General features: G+C 40.3%; 1 protein-coding gene, 1 long non-coding RNA gene and 1 other non-coding gene across 5 annotated transcripts in view; 2 read left to right on the top strand and 1 right to left on the bottom strand.

Annotated features, from left to right (window-relative positions):
• Positions 1 to 2,203: 2,203 nt before the first annotated feature.
• Positions 2,204 to 5,019, top strand: LOC128943754 (uncharacterized). Of its 2 annotated transcripts, none has more exons than XR_008483764.1 (4): positions 2,204 to 2,538; positions 3,427 to 3,533; positions 4,166 to 4,378; positions 4,833 to 5,019. It is a non-coding gene; the product is annotated as an uncharacterized LOC128943754 (long non-coding RNA). The 2 variants fall into 2 exon arrangements; XR_008483762.1 differs by having other exon boundaries at positions 2,205 to 2,538; positions 4,166 to 4,373; positions 4,833 to 5,018.
• On the top strand, positions 2,841 to 2,973 carry LOC128946259 (small nucleolar RNA SNORA13). The gene has a single exon (XR_008483952.1). It is a non-coding gene; the product is annotated as a small nucleolar RNA SNORA13 (small nucleolar RNA).
• Positions 5,020 to 6,109: 1,090 nt separating the features above from the next.
• The window catches only part of EPB41L4A (erythrocyte membrane protein band 4.1 like 4A), a 117,644-nt gene continuing 102,551 nt past the window's right edge, over positions 6,110 to 21,202 (bottom strand). The window contains exons 18-23 of one of the 2 annotated variants that reach the window (XM_054287409.1): positions 19,947 to 20,066; positions 14,615 to 14,662; positions 13,938 to 14,006; positions 12,968 to 13,078; positions 11,865 to 11,946; positions 6,110 to 10,804 (exon numbers count right to left, since the gene is read on the bottom strand). In XM_054287409.1, coding sequence (XP_054143384.1) covers positions 10,676 to 10,804; positions 11,865 to 11,946; positions 12,968 to 13,078; positions 13,938 to 14,006; positions 14,615 to 14,662; positions 19,947 to 20,066 — 559 coding nt within the window. In that variant the 3' untranslated portion in view covers positions 6,110 to 10,675. Of the gene's footprint in view, positions 10,805 to 11,864; positions 11,947 to 12,967; positions 13,123 to 13,937; positions 14,007 to 14,614; positions 14,663 to 19,946; positions 20,067 to 21,202 lie in introns of those variants that run through there. The other variant, XM_054287418.1, reaches the window with a different exon arrangement.

The raw sequence follows: 21,202 nt of genomic DNA, 5'->3' as shown, positions 1-21,202 counted from the left end.
AAGGAACAAATTTTACTCTGAAGATAGAGGTCGTGGGGTGTCTTTGTGCAGCCCGGTCTATGAAAGATGCCCTTGCCAATGCCACAGAGTTTGGACTAGCAGGTCCCTTGCAACCCAGACCATTCTGTGACTCTGCGACTCAGTAACAATTTCTGGGTTCACCTGAAGTGACTATATCGTTCATACAGTCAGTTAGTGTTCTATAGATGGAACACTTAGCTAATCGAGTTCTCCTGTATCCCCAGGCAAAAATAATAAATGTCGCAGACATTTAGAGCTTTTTCCTCACTATACTGTTTACTTAGATAATCAAAATCTACTTATATCAGACTTAAACTTCTGTCCAGGCAGCTGTCCCTGAGCAGCAAATCAACACTTGACTGTATCAGCAACACAGAGTAACAGATCTCCACGGATTTAATAGCTTGACTGTCACCCACAGTCTCATCTGTGTCCCTCCAAGACCACTACTTGTGAATTATATGTATCACTTTACTCAAAGTGCCGACCTTTATGCATGCATAAGTTTGGCCTGAGGCAATGCCTAAGAAAATTGTGCATCTTCCTCATGTGCAAAACAGAACTCAAATGACAAGCCAAAGCTATTAGAGGTCAATCTGCTTCAAATTAATGTTAATGTTACTTTAGTTTGAGCTGTAAACAGAGCACTAATAAACGCTTAGACATGTCTAAGCATAAGGACGCAAAAGCTAATTTCTGTAAAGCAAACTAATGTTGCACCCCTGCAAGTATGAAGGCTTTCCCAGAAGCTCTAAGTGATGACATCTACTTGCCCCTTAACTTGTCCTTTTATTTATCTTTATTCCTCCTAACTGTCTTGGCTGCAATGAATCATGTCTCTTTGCCTGGGCATTAGGCAGCCTTCTTGTAACCTCCTATAATTTAGCTAAGGCGAACACACACCTGCGGAACACACTTCAGGGTGTCCTGCAGAAGAGACTTGGCAACTCTGCCTTTTGGACACTGCGTAAGTGCTTCCTCTGATATTCCCAGGTAAGGAGGAGCCGAAAGAAGCAAGCAAACCACAGCAGCACCAAGAAGCAGAGCAGGGTGGATTCCAGCAAAGAACATGAAACCCCATCGAGTGCAAGAAAATGCTGACCACTCCACAAGCAAAGAAGCAGGCGCACAGACATGAACCGCACAGAGATTCCAACTTGTGTCTTAGGTCTTGTGTTGTCTTGTTTTTCACCCACAGAAAATTGTGAACGGTGGGATTTATAAGTGTGGGAATCAGTAGTGTTATAGAATTTTTTGTTAGATGATAGCTTAATTCATCAGAGCAAGGCAGGTAGGAGAGCTGTACAGGTTTCCCTATAGCTGGCACCAGCCTCATCCTGCTCTGTCCTGGACATGCTGCCAGTTTATCCTCCTGGTGTACCTGCCTGCTCTGATTCCCCCTTCTCACAGGATTTCAAATGTGTGAACACAAGGTCAGGAAATGTGGAAAATATGCACTCTGGCAGAGCTTTTGCCAGCATTCAAGCCTTAAATATCGAAGGCTGTCTCAACTTGCAGTGTGCACCAAGACCGGTTCTTCTCTCCATGTGCCCCCAGCAGAGCAAACAGCAGGACACTCCTGGGATGGACGAGGCACATTTTGGCTCTCTGAACAGACTAATAAGAGCTAAGTTTAGGAAAGAAACATTGCTTATTCTGCAAGGGAGCAAAGTGGAGGTTTCCACCAGTCAAGCACACAGAAGGGTAAAAGGTCACAGCTTTCACACAGCAAAACATCCTCGGCCCACCTAATGCATGTTTATTTCTTTGATGTAACCTTGTACAATTCTTCAAACACAGCCCTTTTCTTTATTAAGCAACTTCTACTGTATGTCATCTGAGGGCACTGATTATGTTTACAAAAGGCGAGGGGAGTTCAGCCTGGGGACAGACAATTTTACCCGAAAGCATCGCAACCATGAGCGAGCCGTGCATGGGATGGGGTGTTACGTGCAGTCACCTCACCGTGACCTGCCCCCGTAAAGACAAAGGGAATCCCGGGAACTTGCCCGCCGGGAGGGCAGAGGGAACACAGGGAGCCCCCTCAAAGGCCCCAGGAACACCGGGACCCGCCACAAGGAACAGGAAGCATTAGCCACTTCCCCTCAGCAGCCCCCACACGCCTCGGCGGGCGCGGCATTGCGCATGCGCAGACAGCGGGATGCGACATCGCCTCCCTCTCGGAGGCGCCTCCATCGCCGCCGTAAGACAGTGGGGAGAGCCGATGCTGGTCTGCACCCCGGCGCCTTTCCAGGGCGGTGTCGCCTGCTCAGAACTCCTTCTCCGTGGATGGCCGAATCTGTAGCCTCGCGTCTGCGGCAGAGTCAGTACGCGGCCACTGCGCTGCGGGAAGAGGTGGAGGCGGCTCACGGCGTGCCCCCTCCTTTTCGGGAGGGATGGTTCGCCCCGCGGGAGGCACGCCGGGAGCGGCACGGCGTTCGCGGCTGCTGAGGGAGCTGCGGTGTGAGGCTGTGGTTGTTGGGGCTGCTTGTGTCCGAAATCGGGCACTTACCTCTAGTATGTCCTTTTAGACTCCTTGTACTGTTCGTGTGTCTCTGTCGCTCTTCAAAGTATGTCTTCTCCCTTTTTTTTTTCCCGAGATGAAAGCAATGGAAGTTGGTCAGTGGCCGGAGCGTGCACCACCATGACCAAAAGGTGTCCCAGGATCATGGTATTCTTGGCTTTTCCTATTAAGTGTTTGCTCTGTATATAATATTACTTAATTGCGAATTTTGAAATATTTTTCAGCTGATTAATTTCTCTTTTTCATAAACTGTGAATTTAATTTTAGGAGTAAAGAGTTCCCATATGTAAGTTTTGGCCTTTGTGTTGCCCATTCATTCCTCTCCAGGATGGATGTGGTGTCAAAAAAGGCAAACAGGAATTCTTGCTCAAACTGGTTTAGGGAGCTGGTTATGTACCTTCCTCCTTTCTGTTTTTGCAAGGACAAAAATCCCCAAACAACATGTAGGAATAGTATGGTTGAGTAGCCATGTAGTAGATTTTGTTCTGCAGTCTTTTAAAGTGGAGAATCTGACAGTTATTAAAAGAGGAAAAGCTAAAATTATAATAGCCACTTTTAGCATTGTTTAGCTCTTGTGTCTGTCATTACATCTGCAAGTAATTAGTACATAACTTTCCAGGCTTCTAGCAGTGGCTTCTAGTTTTTCTACTGTAAAAAGACATTTACCGCTTAATACTCATGCACAGAAAAGATTAAATCTTCTTAAAGAGGAAAAATTGTGTTTTGTTTCTGTACGTTTGTGGGTCTGTTATTCAGTATTGAATAATATGTTGTCTGTTCTTTTGCTGGGCTTTCCTTGATGCTGTTTTGAAAGCGTAAAGTGTTCTTGGATGCTGTCAAATTCCTGACAGAACGTTTAATGCTAGGAATGCTTCTTGCAGGTTCCTGGTGTGTTTTGCTGGAAGTTTGGGATCTCTCTGTGTGGTGAAGGCCTCTGAGCTTGAGAAAGGCATGTGGGAAGAAGCTGCCAAGTGCTGATTGCAGAGCTGTGAGTAGCAATAATTCCTTGTGCAACTCTGTCCTGTAACTTGCTGTTAAAATGAAGCAAGCTTTCTGCTGAGAAGGAGGCACAATGACTTTAGAGCAGAAATCAGAACTGAAACAGTGAGAGTGAGATCTGCCTGATGGCTATATTCTTATCAAAAAGAGCAAAGTGGAAGCTAGAGAATAAAAATTTTGGTGTGGGTGGCTTTGTTAAATCAGTATGTGGCTGCCAGTGTGTTCAAGACAAGGACTTGCTTTCTCATGTTTGCTTTTAGGGGTGTGATATTGTGGAGCATTTCAGAACATAAAGGTTGAAAATGTTAAAAAGACTGGCAAAATATGAAAGAAAGCTTTGAATATGCCAGATACTGCTTCACTGTAAAGCCTTGGAAAAGCCAACACTACTGAAAAGCTGAGTAGCGCAAGTCAGCCCAAATTTCATTAGTACAGACAAGGTATTAATAAAAATCACATGCACTATCAAGTCTTTTTTTTATGTAACCTACATACCCAAGGGTGTGACATGTAATCCAAGTCTCTGAAGCCAGGAACTTATAGGTCAATACTGGAAATCTGGTGTAAGAATGATCCTGTTCTACGTCACTGTAGATTTTGTTTGGGTTGGGTTTTTTTCAGGAGAAAATACAACTAATCTTCAGTGAAATGATGAAACTCCTCCAGGGTGGACATAATGCTCTTGAAAGTAATAACATCTGAAAGTTTCATCAACAAAATGTGAGAATCTGCTTGAGCAACACAGATGCAATGAATCCTTTACCCCTGCTGCTGGTAGGAAGTGAGCCTGTGAAATCCATCCACACCTGCTGCACTCCAGGCACTGTGGGTAAGGTGGGCACTCTGTATGTGAATCTCTCTCTGGGAAGAGAAAAGTTTGTGTAATCCATTAGTAGTAAAGTGTCCAGTAACAGGGCTGATGCTTGTTTTCCAACATAAAATTATTAAATCGTGTATTATTGGCTTACTGTTCCCAGAGTGTTTTCTAGTGCATAGTCATGTGCACGAGTTAGTACTGCAGAAATTTCTGTTGATTCCCGTTAGCCAGAAAGTGTTATTACTGCCACAAGCCTGTAGTTATCATCTGAATTCTTGCTTCGGTGGGCAAAAAACCTCTCTTACAGACAGGCTTCCTAAAAATTAGATTTGCAAATTTTACCTTTTTGCCCACGGGATGAGGGGAAGCTCATCTTTGTAATACTGTATTAGTGTTGGGGATTTAGAGGATGTTACTGGAAAGAGCTGTGTGCTACATGTGTCTCACATTGTGTGTTTATTTTTTCCTTAGGAAGAATTGCTAGAACCAGCCTGAGAGCAATGCCTGTCTATTGAAACACTCCTGCCTAAGAAACAAAAAAACTGTTTAAAAGATGGACTACTAAGCCTCCATGTAGTAATACAGTGTGCATTTAACTGCATTGTGTCAGTGTCTGGTAATGTTTATATAGACAAAAAAATAAAGATTATGTTTCTCTTCTCAGAATTTCTGTCTTTTCCAAGCTTTAGTGCTTCTGTTTCAGAGTTCAGACTTCTTTGCGTTATTGTTGGGATACCAACAACCTCTGTATGAAACAAAGCCTAGGAGTGAGTTGGGATGTGATGATTTAAACCATGGTCTCCTGCAGTATTTGGAGAGAGGGTTGGCTGAGATTTGTATTGTGAGCAAAAATAGAAATTAAAAAAGTAAAAATTCAGCAAACCTGGGTTTAAAAATAGCAGGAAAGGTGTTTATCCAGCATGGAGAATGACAAGCTTGGTTTATTATCACCTTGACCAGCTACATCATGTGGTACTTCAGCATAACTTGGAGTGAAGTACTCTTGAGATAATTGGGATTGCTGCTTATTTTTCTACGAAGACTTAACATGGTTTATCAGAAGAACAAATGCTTAAATTGTGTATCTTGCACTGTGATTTTTCAGTACTGAATGTAAGCATATTACTAATTCTAAGTGCAAGGTTGTTTTTGGTTTGTTAGAGAGAAGGAGGTTTAGACAAGAGTAATTAATTTTTAAGAGATCCAGCTTGTAATTATGGGATGTACTTGAAAGTTTAGGGTTTTTATTAGGGATTACATTCCCTGAAGATACCATCTGTTCAGGAGTTCTGCTCACAGGCCTTTGTTCTTGAAGTATAAGACCAAGAGGAGTAGCATTTTAAAACTTTAAAAAAAAAACAAATCTCATGAGCAACAGCTAGTGACAGGATTTGATGATTGGTACATAACCCCAGGGTTAGATACTTGATTGGTATCAACCTCAGGGTAGGCTTCCTTTCAACTAAAAAAGATGTAGAACCCCAAGCTTTAATATGTAATACAGGGGTTATAGTGGGGTAGAACAAGGTAAAAGTGAGCTACATGAAGTTATAGGTGCTTGCAGGAGTCACAGATTACTTAAATAATAATGCTGGTAAATGTGAAGTACGATGTTAAACATTAGAACTGCCTTTTACTTTGTATGACTGGCTAACTGAATTGCACCCTTAAAAAAAAATCAGAGTATAAGAATCTGTTCAGCAATATAAACTGAAGAGAAAGGTTAAGGTATTCATATTCTGGAACAACCTACTACATGCGCTGAAGCCCTACTTTGCAGGAACTGGGTGGACACCATGTGCTCCTGGGAAGTAGAAAAAGTAAATCTTTTGGAGTTTGGCTATTTTTTGCTTTTGCTTCTGCTTTACTAAACTCCTTTATCTTGACCCACAAGGATTTTTTCCATCTAATTCCTTTGCCCATCCTGTTAAGGAGGGGAGTGATAGAGCAGCTTGGGCACCTGGTGTCCTGCCAAGGTCAACACACCACAGTTCTTACTCAGGAGAACAAATACAGGAATAAAAACAGACACATTGAGGAGAGAGTGTCTGCCACACTGGCTCTGTATCTGTGTTTGCTTTGACAGCTTACATAGTCTGCTGGTTGCTCTCTGGTGATTCTTAGGTGAGAAAGGAAACTGGTATAGATGTGCACTGGAAATGCAAAGCTTACACTGACAACTTCCTGCTACAAGATAAAGTACTTAATCTGGAGAAGCTGTATCCTCAAGTGGATTTTAATTGGTACTACACCTGTTTTTACCAGATGGTGGTGTCAAATGAATCTGTTTCTGAAGGCTTTGCTCCTTATAAGGTGTAATGTAAATAAGACACACAGGCAACCATGCAATGCCCTAAAAATTCAAGTTTTACTTGACTTTTAAATAACCTGGACACAAGTATTGACACAGCCATCTATCAAACTCATTTTAAAATAAAGCACACAGTTGCTTCATGAATACTTAATGTACATGGAACAAATGTATCACATTGGTATGTTCATGTATGTTGTCTTCAAACACCTTTCTAGGGAGTTCTGAATTAAACAAATCTTCCCAAAAGAAAACATGCTATCTCTTTAGTTCAATATCCACCTGCATAAAGGGAATGACTTTGGCAACTCAAATAGGAATGACTTTGCAACAAACATCATCAATATAATGAGCTTAGTTAGAATACAAGTTGCAGAGTTAGTGATACTGGAAGGGGTGCAATGTAGAAAACAGCAGGTCCAGGCTAGTTCCAAATGAAAGAAACCAGCCAACTAAGCAAGGGAACCAGTATAGGATATACTACAGTGCTTTTGTGCTGTGGTTAGCAAGCCTTCTTTATTGTATAAAATGCATGTTTTGCAAAAGGTTGTACAAATATGTTGTAATTGTTGCTAATTAGTGAGAGTTCTGTAACTTACCAATGCTTAGCACTTATGGAAGTCTCAGAAGAGGTAATGGCAGAGGCACGAAGTTAAAACCATTAGCCTGAGATCAATTCAGGAGAATTAAGATGAGAAGGCCTCAAATACCAGTCCTTTGTCCAAGTGAGCAGGGGTCTGTGTATGGCATTCAACCCCAGGGTAAACTTCCTGACACTGTTACACATCTCATGTCTTTTGCCTGATTCTTCAGGATGTACAAGGATTTTAGACTGACATCCAGACTCCAGATCTGAAATGCAACTGCCTCTAGGCACTGAACATCCCAGGAGAGCTGGGGAAGGGTAGCGACAGTGGAGAGGGCAAGGTGTAGCTCGGAGCTCTAAGAGGCTGATCACTTAGACATGTAGAGCTGGTTTAGTTGTAGAAGGCATAACTGTGACACAGTGTTTTCAGTGATTGATCACTTGTGTGTATCTCTCACAAAAATATAAAAAAAAAAGATGCTTTTCCTCAAATGATTGAGGAAAAGAAGTTTGAAGGGAAAGGAGGATCACATATACGAAAAAAACTTGCTTTTCTGTACTATTACCTGACAGTGATACCCTTGTTGCAAGTTTTGCCTTGTTTTGGCACAACAAAACATTTGGAAAATGTGTAATAGAGGCATTATATCTTTAGTCTTTTGTGGACACAAAACTGGATTGTAGTGGCCCAGGCTAACAGCAGACTGGCTAAAAACCTGCTTTCTACATAGTCTCATAAGGGAGAAGATCACTAACTCAAATCTAGGGCTCTCTCTGCAAACTTCTCTTCTAAATGCAAAAAAGTTGGCTTGATTACAAAACAACTCTCCAGTGACTTGAGAATTTAAACCTTTCACTACTGGACTAGACAAGCTATTTTCTGATGTAGTGCAGAAAGTAAAATACCATGCACTTGGCTGAGGGTATCCAGCAATAACACACAAAAGGCCCACAGGAAGATGAAAGCATACAGAAAAGCATGAGTTTTGATATAAACCTTCTTGATCAATATTTAAAGATTGGCAAGATAGGTACACTATGTACAGATAATTCTCAATAACACAAATCCCCCTGCAGTAGTAGATATGTGATACTTACCTGTGCTGGGTAAGGATAGCAAATTAATAGTAATGATTAGAAAGCACCAAACTATAAGTGTGTAATGCTCCAAGCTGGAATATGTTCTCAAAGGAACAAGGAGCAGCTTTCGTTGCTGATACTAATCAGTTCTTTGTCATTTTTCAGTTGCCTTCCAAAAAGATTGTGATGCTCTTCATTTTGCCATGGTGATTTTTTTTTTTTTCCTAGGGGTTGATCAGGGTTTTTTGTTGTGGTTTGGGTTTGGATTTTGTTTTTCATTTTGGTTTGGTTTGTTTTTTTGTTTTGTTTGGACTTTTCTTGACTGTTGTTCTTGACAGTACTCCAGAAGGTCATAAACGGACCCTACAGGATCTCTTTAAATTGGAGCAATGACAATGAAACCATTTAACAAACTTTAAAAGCTGAACAAATACTTTAAACCAAGGCCAACAATGTCCTAGAATTAAATCCACAGGAAATTAAAAAAATTCTAAAGAACCTGCATGAAAACTGAATTTTTACTACATTAATTTTTTTTATCTTGCTCTTTCCTTCCCTTAGATTTGTTTACTGAGACTGTAGAAGCAGAGCTGTCCCAAGTAAATGACCAAAGAAGAGTATTTGTTACATGACTCTGCCTTCCCTGCAGCACTTGCTAACCTAGAGACCACTGTATACTGTGATAGGAATATACAAACTGTATGGCGGCCACCCTGGCTGGTAACATCCACCTGACCACATCGTGAAACAATGAAGAATCAAAAAATAAAGTGGAAAATAAAACACATTGTACAACATTTTGCTTACCAGTCTAGTCAGTTAATATGTGTATTAGTAATCCCATGCCTCTTGTAAAAGTGTAACTTAAACACCTTATGATAACTCCAGTTCTCAAGCGGTGTTGCTTTTCTGACAGGGCTGCAATTCCCTGGTGTTGCTTGGACTGGAAGACACAGGATCACTGCGAATCTCTGTGAGGGTTGAGTGTAGAGAGGACAGATGTAGAAAGGCACATGAGCTGCTACAGCTGTTTGCGAGATTGTTTGACAAATTCAGTACTTAGTTCAATGATTACACTTAGCAAAAAATTACTTCCACAACACAAAGACTTTGCTAAGCTCTATAGCAAGACAGCAACATCTGAAGGTTCATCCATGTGCTGACTGTGGACAAATGGGAGGCAGAGAAGTGATTTTCAGATATATGTAAGAAGTGATAGGACAAGAGGAGAACCAGGCATCACTTCAGATATATATTAGAAGATAACCACTCAATGTGCAGCATCATTAAAACTTAGTATTCCTACCATGACAATAGAAAAAAAATTATAGTTCTCATACCTGAAATACTGCCTTTGTCATTTTAACATAGTAGAAATGGCTCAGAGAAAAGTGTCAGATTATTTTATATGAGATATTAAAACAGATTTTGCTAACCTAGATTTAAAAAAAAAAAAAAGGCGCTATTTTCTAGCTGTTTTAAATACTACTCCACAAGTTTCATTTAACCAGCACTGAAGTGCCTTGTTAAGCAGTCTTAACACAGTGGGTCAATTTATCTTCCCCTGTTTCCAATGTGCTTAACTACAAGTTGGTAAATGTATTTCTGTGGTATGGAATGTTCATTTATATAGTCCCTATACACAAAAGGACATTCAAAATTTAGAACACTTAAACCTGCCCAAAGCAAAGTAAGTCTGTATCATCTCTGGAATGCACTGCTACAGCATGTTACAGAGTCTACTGTTTTTGAGCTAAAATGGGTTGAGTCAGAATTTGTATCAACAACACAAGCGTCTGTTATTGTGCTAGGTTAAAAATAACTCTTGCAAGAGCTATTATTTGTCCTTATGTCTCAGAACATAAGTTGATCCCCATATAAATTGTGAAGATAATTTCCCCATATCACACTGTATTGCACAATTGACCAAAAATATTACTATTTTACTTATCTTGAAGCATCTGATCCTGATCATGTCAGTTAACAGTCACTTCTTGAAACAAGGCTATTCAGTTACAGAGCAGACCATGAAGCCTGTTTTGTTGCAGCAATTTTTTTTCTTGTTGTTCATTTTTTTGGAAATGTAACTACTGATCTTTCAGTTTTGCAAAGAATTTTGGTTTTGGTTGTCTATCAGGCAGCTTGTTCTCAATCAGTCACACCACTAGAATGGTGTTGGTGATAAAACCATTGCTTGGTCTTCCCAGCAAGCCGGCTGCACTGCCAGGTGTCCTGAAGGAAAGACCACCACGTCGACTTCAGTTCCTTCTGTTGCACACATAAACAAATTCTCACTTTCCAAAGACCAAAATCCATTCACCATCTTCAATTCATCAGTCAAGTCTCCACCTTGAAGCGTGACACCTGTACAGTTTTTACAATCTTAGTGTTGGGTTTTCCATCAACATTATTAGTGGATAGCAGAGATGGTTCTTCTGTCAGGCTGTCCTTAGATCCATTCTGCCTCTGAAGAGCATAAATTAAACATGTTGTTGAAAACATACAGCAGAATTTAAGCACTGTATTTTGCTAACTTGCTATGAAAGCCTTAGGCTATGGTATGGCGATTCGTGTATACGTATATATACATGCATCAGGAATATTAAAGTCTCTACATTTATTTGATCAAACAGAACTTTTTTCCCTTCTTGCCTCCTGCTAGCTGCTGCCCCTTTGTGCTATTGCCTATTCAGGGAATGCCATGTTGATATTTAGCAAAACACTGCAAGTAAACACACACAAAGAATTAGCGTCCACTGTCGTGAGGGAGCCTGGGGCAGAGGGAAAAGAGAGGTGTTTGTACGCACCGAACATTTTAACATTACTGGTAGTAAGTTAGGTGTCTGGAATTCTCCCTTCTCCCTTCCATGTTTTGGTTCTCCTTTTGTGTGTTTGCACAAAAGACCTGTGAGCGCTTTTGAATAGAATTTGCTTCTCACATTCTGAGCTCAATAAAACCATCAAAACTGAGAGATATGGTAGTGTAATATATGATGAAAGACAGTGATTAAGTTAGATTAACAAAAGGCAACTACTGTCCTTTTTAGATGCCAATAGCCTAAAAAATTATCTGGGTTTGGGGGGGGGGGGGGGGGGGGAGATAAAAGAGAAAGGAAAATAAAAAAAGCACTGTTTCAAGCCCAAGCAACAAAACTCTTCTGACAACCTCTAAAAGAGATTAATAAATGATGTGATTACACCTGCATTACAACCACATCTGCATAATTCAAGAAGTGGTAAAAGTCAGTTTTCCTTCAGTGACAAGCAGAGATGCATCTTAGGAATGCATCAGATTGGGAAAGAGTTCTCCAACAGCTGGAGCAGGTGTTCACAGGGGCTTATGCTACAGAGCTACATGTATTTTGGAATACAAACAAAGTGTAAGTAAAATACAAAAATTTGATTAAAAAAAAAAATCTCATCTTTATTTTTCACTGTAAATCAAAGACTATCTTAAATAAAGCACTAGAGTTCCACTTCTCTCTCCAATCAAAAGGAAAATTGAAAAGGATGTACAATCACTAACCTGTTGAGTCATGTGGATGCTGGGAACTTTCCCATCTGAAGATCGTGTAACAGGCAGTGGAGGGACCAGATCAGTTTTGACACTGGAATTATGATATCACAAAATGGATGTTGCTTTAATGAAGTAAACTATAACTGTGCAGAGGAAGAACAATGAAACTGATACAGACTGCTCTATTGATCTGAAGGCCTTCTATCATCTGACTTAGGACATCTGAAAGCTGTCATGCTGATCCTCTGTAGGCACCTTCAGGGCATAGCCCATCCCATTCCTGTCTTTTCCTGGTCTTTGGAAGGAGCCCAAATTGATACAACATTATTGAATAACAGAATGGTTTGGTTTTGGAGGGACCATAAAGATCCTCCAGTTCCACCTCCTGCTATAGGCCTAGATACCTTCCACTATCCCAGGTTGCTCAGAGTTCCCTCCAGCCTGGTCTTGGGCACTTCTAGGGATGGGGCAGCCACAGGTGCTCTGGGCAACCCCTGCCAGGGCCCAGCCACCCTCATGGCAAAGACAAGTCTCGCATGAAATCATGGGTGTGCCACACCTCCTTCAGGGTGCTATCCAGCTAAAACTAGCCTTCCAGGTGGGGACTGCTTTTCATGTTTTTATGGCTTGCTGCAACCGAGAATGGGGCTGTTGCTTTTCCATTCATCAGTACTCTTCAGCCTTCTAGGGAAGACTGATCCACCAGTTGATGAAGGGGGTTGTACTAGAGTTCCCATGAAAAAAATTACAGGCCTAACACTGATAACATCTTAACTCTATCAAGGATGAAGTTACTTGGAAAGTAACCCACAGACTCTCATCCCCTAAGCAGCTTTATAACCTACCACTAAAGACCAATACAGGTTTACTTTAGCCTTTTCAGTTTTAATTCCTTTCAAATGGATCAAGAAAACCACTGTGGCTGAGAACAGACCATAAATGTTTTTAGAGTTGTTTCCTTCATGTTTAGCTCTGAAGACATACTATTCAGGGGGTCGCCTGAACCCTGTGCCACCAACAAGCCACATTTATGCAGCTTCTTACCACCATGACCTCTGTCAACTTTTGGGCTGCACTAGACTAGTTCAGTGCTAACAACCATGTTCACATACTTCACTTCAGACAGGACAGATCTCTCCCCATCGGAGCACTGGGACCGCCGGTACTGCCGGTAGCTGCGAGGGGAGTGCGAGTGCCGGATGCGGATGGGGTCGCCTTGAGTCCTGAGAGAGACACAGAATTCACACCAGGGCTTGGTAAACCAGATCTTTGGCACAGAACACAAATTCAGCTGCAGACTGTGTCTTCGCATTTCGTACTGAAGTATAACAGACAGCTTCTTCTTGCACTGGCTGAATTTAAAGGGCTGATGCTTCTTTTTAGAAGTCTGCACTTGGAATTCAATGCTTTAAGAGAGCAGAGGTCACAAACTGGCATGCTCATATTTGAGAATGGAACTTTAATGAAGAATGCATTAATTTATATGTCCTTAACATCAGCCTTTTCTGCCTAGTGGTGTTTGGAAGTACATTATAATGCAACCCAGGATCCCATTTGTGCTTGCACTGACACTTGGAATCCCAAATGGGCAATTATTGCAGCAAAATGGATGTTGGTTCTTAAGGAAATAGGTATGCCCTGGCAGCTGCCCATGACAACCCAGGGAAGGGGTTGCAGAGATTAAAGAGTGCCTTGGATGATTAGACTATTTAAAGCAAAGAAGAAGTTTATAAAAAAAAATATTTTCTTGTTTGCATTCACTTCTTTCTGGTACTGTAGTTTATAATGTAAGTTTAAAAGCTAGCATAGGGAGACATACAGAACATACAGACACGTTCATGAGTGTGTGGGATAGATTAGGAGAGATTAAGATGGGGTTTTTTTCTTATTTTGAAAAGTAAAAATATTTGATTTAAGATTATTAAGTATCCCCACCCAACCCATCCTAGGGGAATATTTGGAATAGATATGAGCTTATAGATTGTATGTAAACCCATTGCTATTTCAGTAGGACACATTTCACAGTAAAGTAAGAAAAGTGGGCTTTTATATTCACAAAAAATAAATTCTGACCAAACTCACTCTACTTTAGTGTATGGAATTTCTTTCAATTGCTCCTCAGATAGGCCAGATGGATCCACAAGCTCCTTCCTATAAAGGATTAGGAAAAGTAAAAAATGTAACATTAACTGTGAAGTGCAAAAATTTTTATTATACTTGGCTAAAAAGATTTACTAAAACAAGCTGTTGTCAGCCCTGAAGCTATCTTGACATCAAAATAGGACACTTACTTTGAAATAAGTATAACTTCACCTTGATTGCTTCAACTGCATGTCTCATCCTGTTCCACCTTCTTCTCACCTCCCTGCAAATCTGATCTTGTTGCTTCACAATATCATGAATATTATGTGTGCTGAACAGTAAACATGCTTTGGAATTGCTAAATATCTTCCTAAGGGGTAATGGGGTGTCACACTAAAGGTGTCAATATTGATATTTTGGAAGCCACACAGGAATAAATCCCTAAAATTATGTATTGTTCTGTAACAATTCATTTACATACGATGGTCATCTTTATTCAGTGCACTCAGTGACCTGCAGTATCTTCTACATCTTAATATATACATAATTTACTGAAACTAAATCAGTGTAGTGCCACAGTGGAGGGGATTTGAATAACTACATTAAAGGCAAACCATCCCTCAGATGCTTGCCATTAAAGGCAAGCATCTCTCAGACCCTACAAGGACCATACTTACTGAATATGTTTCCACAGTTCTTCTTTAGCTTGTACATCTGGGCTTCTCCTATAAATATCAACAAAGAAAACACAGACTCAGCTGTGAAAACCATTGTCTGACCATGTTGCTGTCCAAATAACTTTTAACAGCACAGACCCTGCACAGAAATCACGATAAATATAATCCACCAGTGACTTCAATTTTAAGGTTTGTTATCTCAGAAAATTCATTAAACTTCATCGCTGTATTTCAACTGAAAAGTCATTTCTTGAATGACAGGCCCTCAATTACAATTCCAGTTCCACCAGCCTTCAGCAAGAGTGTACATAAAATATAAACAACAGCAGAATTCCCCAAGCCAAATCACTGCCCAGTCGCTGCCAACATTTATCCCTCCAAGGACAACACGTTTTGGAATGACACTTCTGAAAAAGGCCCTCAGAAACGTCCTGTGGCCCACAGAGCCCTTGGGGGCAGAAGGAAGCACAGGCCACAGATCAGTAATCCCAGCCATTACCCATGGACACCACTGGGAAAAACTGGAATGAAACAACTCCACTGCAATCACAGGGCAGCCTCTCTCTTTCTGGTCATCTCCAAAAAAGGTTTCTGCTTAATTGATAAATTTTTGGTGTCCAATAAAAAAAAAAAAAAGGCAACAAACTAATCAAAATAGCAACTATGCCTACTTATGCACCTAAATATTTCAGCAAGTATTCAATTCACACACAAAGAATTTACTAAAAATGGTAATCTCCCTGTTGCAGACATAGAGATGGAGCAAAGCAAGCCTGAGGGGCAGATTTCGCATTTTCTACTAAATCACAGAATAGATGCTTCTAACTAGAACCCCTTTATTTTTACTTTTCTTTTGCTTCTCTATTGCAAGGTAAGTGCAAAACCACCACTGTTGTTTAAACTGCACTTGGAATTCACCCAAACCCATTCAGAGGAATAGATAAGTAAAGATTTTAGACAGTGGCAAGGACTTGTGTGGACGGATCTGGTAACTCTTCCTTGTCATTATATAAGCTCAGTGTCAACAGTTAGACTGTTCCACACTATCTAAGACGTGAGGGATGCAACTTTTAGACACATATAGCATACATAAACACGCCCAAAGTTTCTCAAATACTGTCTTACACCATCGGGTCATACAGCCTGATTTTTTTTCTCAAGCAAAAAGGCCTAACATATTCAAAGATGCTTTAGGAGGGATATTATCCAAATTTAAATGCAGATCAAGGAGGACAGCAGAGATCTTCATTTTTACCATGTTTGGCTTATCAGCTGAGGAATAATGTTCAGAGACATCTATATTGCAGTAAACACTATACAGCTGATGTAAAGGCGGAATATTTTGGAATGGTGGTGTTTTGGGATATTTTTTAGATTTTATAGGAGCAGAAGTACTAGGAGATACTACTTAACTGGTTTATAAACACCAGAGAAGGACCAAAGGATGAAAAACAACCTAGCATTTGTGTTTCCCTAGTAGGGCTAAAATTAATTAATCCATAACCACCTCAGGCTCCAAGACTTTCCAGGCAGGATGATTCCCGTCCTTGACAAACTGCTGTCCATTCCAGCTCCTCAGGTTTTCATGATGGCAACAGCTACAGCATGGGTGGTTTACAGTCCACTTGTTGTCTGTGTTCAGAGCTTTTTAAAGATTTTTGTGTTTCTGTTTATTATAATGCATTAAGTTTTCTCTGATTTTCACTTCTATCTGTGCCTTCTGCTCTCTGTGATCAGATTCAGGTATTTTGCTCTGTGATCTCTGAAATTTTCCCCTCTTCCATCCCTGCAATTACACTAATAATAAAGACTTTGCTGTACAATACAATTTAGCAGTATGGCATCCCATGGAAAATAAAAGGGCTAAGTACAATACTCCTAATACTCCTTCACTCTTCTTGCATTTACTTCACTTTATTGCATCTGTCCATGTTGTTTTTAACTCCCTGATGCAGTAAATTCAGTGGCATTTAATAGCCTTTTTCACCCCTCAGTTTTGAACTGATTTCTGCCCCCATGTAGCTTCCTGCTCACAAAATAGCAGCTGCAAACCCTGCAATCACCCTGGGGGTGGAAAGATAGGCATCCTCCTCTGAGGCTGAATAATCAGACAGCAGGGAATGTGAAAGCTCCCTGGAAAATGCCAGCTTCTCCAGGGAGGCTTTGTCATGCTTAGAAGCCCTAGTTTGCCCTAGGACGCAAAGCCCCAAGGTTGCTCCCTAACCCAGGACCCGCACAAAGCAGGGTATTGTGCACACCACTGACCCATTTGATTTGCTCATGGCTTTTACTTATTCATGGAAATACAGCAGTTCAGGACCTGGCCTTAAGACTCAAGTATCACAAAGCATCATGTGAAGCCTCACCAACAGTAAGAAATATTAATTGTGGGGCAGCCAGGAGAGAGAATGGTTAAATAAGAAGACGTCATCATTTCTCCACTTTCTAGGAACTGTGCTTCCTGCTTTCTGTGACCGGCTCCAGGTATTTTGCTCTGTGATCTCTGCCATTTTCCTTCTTTCCATCCCTGCAATTACACTAATAATAAACACTTTCCTGTAAAATACCAATTTAGCAGTATGGCATACCATGGGAAAAAAAAGAAAAATGGGCTAAATACAATGATTCCTCAGACCAAACTTCCCTTAGACTTCACATCCTGCAACTAGTTATTTTCCATCTGTTTAAGAAGTGTTACCATACTGGGATAACCTTACAGCATTTATTCAGGTTAGCTCCCCACCAAAGAATATAAAGAAATATGATGCAGATAAAGTAACTTAATTAAGGCATTTTCTTTCCATAGGCCTGTTCCCCCTTCCTTTGAAAGCAAAACGACAGAAAGCTTACAAAAAGAAAAGTGAAATGTAAGATGAAATGTAGGTATTGCATATACTGCATAGGACATCCGTGTTGGTATGGTTCTTAAGAGCCCACAACAATGCAATTCTTCTGTTAAATCTTTAAAGTCAGATCACAATTCCTCTTTTACTTTGTTTTCATCTTTTTACTGTGAATTTTTTTTAAACTCACTGGTTTGATATTTAGGACTCAGATTGTCCTGTCTCAGTATCTGAATCAATACCTTCTGGATAATTTGCATGCTAATCAGTTTCTCTAATGCACAAAAAACCTAATGGGACTTCCCGGTAAGTGATGAATCTCATGGGAGTTTTTTGTTTATTTTTTATTTCGTTTGCACAAGCTGGAACAGCTCTACACATTAATAAGGTCTACATTATTTTTTGTGCCTGCATCTGCACCCTTATTAATATTTCAGTTTGAGTCACAAATGGTAAATTTAAATAGCCATGGAATTTTATGGCCATTCTTCTTAATTAGAAAAAGCCCTTTGGCTACACAGATGTTTTACATGAACTCTTGAAAATAAACCCTGTGGAACTAGAATTGGGAGCTCTCTGCATTTGTTTATTCCTTGAGGAAAAAGAAAGGTCAAATTCCTGTCAAATACTTTTATTCCCAAGTCCAAGGAGACACCACCTTGCCACCATGAATGATTAATATTACTCATTATCAAGCAAATTAAATGCACTATGCCAGGCACAGTAACAAACATTTCAGACACTACTTCACATTTCCAAAGGGAAGCTCCATTTAAAAATGCAACAATGGACTTACTGTGAAAGAATTACCCGTTCTACTAAATTTAAGGGTTTGTATCAATTTTTGAATGGGCATGTCGAAATGACCATTTGACAACATTTAAAAACAAAACAACCATCACCTATGGAATTATGTTTCCTTTTCTTCTGAACTGTATCCAGTCAAGTAAACAAACAGCTGAGCCAAACGAAATGAAATACATTCTCTTATAATGTACTACATGTTAACAGTAAAATGGCTTTTACAAATTTATTTTCAAAAATTAGTTTGGGCTTATTTCATTGTGGGTTTGTTTGGTTTTGTGGGTTTTTTTTTAACCTGGAGAGTAGGATAAAAAGGAGAAACTCATGAATAACTAAAAAAATGAGATGCCTTCCAAAATCTTCAGGACTTCTTCATTTCTTTGCTTCCTCTTGGACCTTTTCTTTCTAAGTTAGATTAGCTAGCTTAACATCTATGTGGTTTTGCTATAAGTAGTTTAAATGAAATATAACTCAGAATGTCACTGTGCTTGAAAATCAAAGCCATTTCATAAGTTAAGTTAACCACAAGAGGGAACCCGTGCAGTCCAAACAATGAGATTTACCTGGCCTGTGGGTAAAAAAGAAAAGCTGGCTACAAATTTAATGTAACCATTATTAACTGAGTACATTTCCTAGTTTACGGCACCTTCTGCACATAATAAACCAAAATCATATTAAATGAACTGTATTCACTGGATTCCATACAAGTAAGCTTTAATAGTCCTAAAGTTTAGTAATATATCATTGTATAATTACACTTAATAACACAAGGCTTCTGCACAGCTGAAAGTGAACAAGTCTGTACAAAGTCTGTTAAAGAAGAAATTCCAATATTTGGATCTTTAAAGGTAAATTCTGTTCCTCATAAAGAAATAAAACTCTGCACTGTAAAACTGGAGACAGCAGAGTTCTAGCAACATGGACAACTGAAGACAGAACTCAAGTGGATTTTAATGCTGGAAACTTCAATGCTGACTGTGATTTCAGTGATACCAAACAGTGTGTCTATGCCCCAAAAGCAGGCCGTTTTAGAAGAAAAAGATAAATTAAAGGAAATCAACATTTTCATTAGCTTCAGAAAATTAATTTCAAAAGCTGATAACTTCACCATGTCAGAACAGGCTGCAAGCAGGAACAGCAGTGCCTGGCAGTACGGCTCCATCATGGAAATCCTGACATTGGGATGCAATATATCACTGACTGCTGCTTGTCAGGGATAATTTGACATGGAAACATGAGCAGCTGCTTTCATCTGGAACACCACTGCAGATATTATATGATTAAACAGGTGTGCATGTATTCCATTAAAACGTTTGCAGCTATCAAGTAAAATCTCAATGCCTCCACAGACGTGCTTCCCAGTAAAGAGGAATCACTGTACTCATTACAGAACTGATGTTCAATGAGCCACAGAACCATCCTGGACTTCTTCCCAGGTGATGGACAGAGTTTCTCAGAAGCTTTGTTACAAAGCCCTGTCTTCATTATTTGTGCCCTAAAATTCAAATCACGAAAAAAAGGCAATTTGACCACAAAGACAAATCTGCTAATGTGGGAGTATGCCAGATGAAAATCTCTGCTCCTCAGCAGCAGAGGGCCACCGCCACACTGGAGATATTCCTCCTGCTCTTTAACACGATTCAACAGCCTTAATTTACACATCAAAGGGTTCAAGGGTTACGTACGATCGAGATCTGTGCCTGGATCGCCGGTAGTTTGGATCTGCCTGGGTTTTCCCCTTCTGCCGCCGCAGCACAGCTTCCCACTGAGGAGCCGAGTCAACCATATCATTCTCCTGCCGCAATCTGCAAAAGAGGTACCAAGAGTTTAGTCTGAGGGCTCTCAGGGCAGGATGCTCTGAGAAGCAATGGGGTATTTCCACCCCCACCGCCCAGAAAATCTGCTCCTGCAATGCTGTATTTAACCTTTAATCTCGCTAAATTTTAACTAATACTCCCAGACTGCATTAGTATAAGAACTATATAAAAAAAGCCCTGCTGATTTGTTATTTAGAAACAGCATGAGCCAAAAATGTAACAATCAATGCCTTTAAGGACAGACCCACAACTTGCATCCTTCTTCCCAATCCAGGCGAACATCTGGAATTTTTTCCCTGTTTACATATTCCCCTCTACCTCATCTGCACCAAATGGGAGACACACATCATGCTACAAGGTTCTTCTACTACAACTTTCAGAAGCAACTTCCTAGGACCCAGGGAAAAATCCTCTCCGTAAGTCCCCACTCAGAAGAATCATCCTTTCATCCTAACCTGCAACAAAGCTCAGGATGCATGCAGATCTTCATGGCACTCCTGCACCTTCCCCTGAGGGTTTGGTCCCTGTCATGGCTTGTGTGGATCTAAACAACATGCTCTGCCTTTTACTCCTTCTTTTTTTAAGTTTTTTTTTTTTTTTTTTAAATCCATTAATTCATTGGTGGAATGCATTACAGATTGAGCCAAATATCAAAATCCTGTCAACTCAGCACGTTTGTTAGCAGGTTGCAGTGATTCCACAATGCCACAGCCCTCCAGGCAGATGCTTCCCACAGTTTTGAGGTTGCACATATGACTGCTGGGATGAAGTGCTAAGGTAGTGGAGCAAATGGATATGTTGGTCACAGCAGTGAATTTAAAATTCAGCAGGGATTTCAAAACATCCCTGGAAAATATCTCCCAAGTGTAGATTGCCTGATCGGATGGTAGGGCTGGGATACTGGAGAAACCGGGGGGAAGACTGACAGGTACAACAAACAAAGAAGCCAACAGAGATAAAGGGATTACACTGGAGATGTAGGCAATGCAAAGTGTGTTGTTGTTGCTCTTCACTTAAGATGTACTTTTCTCTTTGAGTTTTGAATTGTATCAGGCTAAACCAGCTACACAGGCTTCTGCTTTTCCTTTAATCAGATCTTCTCTCACATGCATAATGAATTTTGA

This window comes from Melozone crissalis, unplaced genomic scaffold (genome assembly GCF_028551555.1).
Source record: "Melozone crissalis strain CALT ecotype California unplaced genomic scaffold, PUWL_Pcris_2 ptg000005l_1, whole genome shotgun sequence".
In the NCBI taxonomy this organism is placed as follows: domain Eukaryota; kingdom Metazoa; phylum Chordata; class Aves; order Passeriformes; family Passerellidae; genus Melozone; species Melozone crissalis.
The sequence above is the reverse complement of the archived record's forward strand: the minus strand, read 5'-3'. Positions and strand labels throughout refer to the sequence as shown.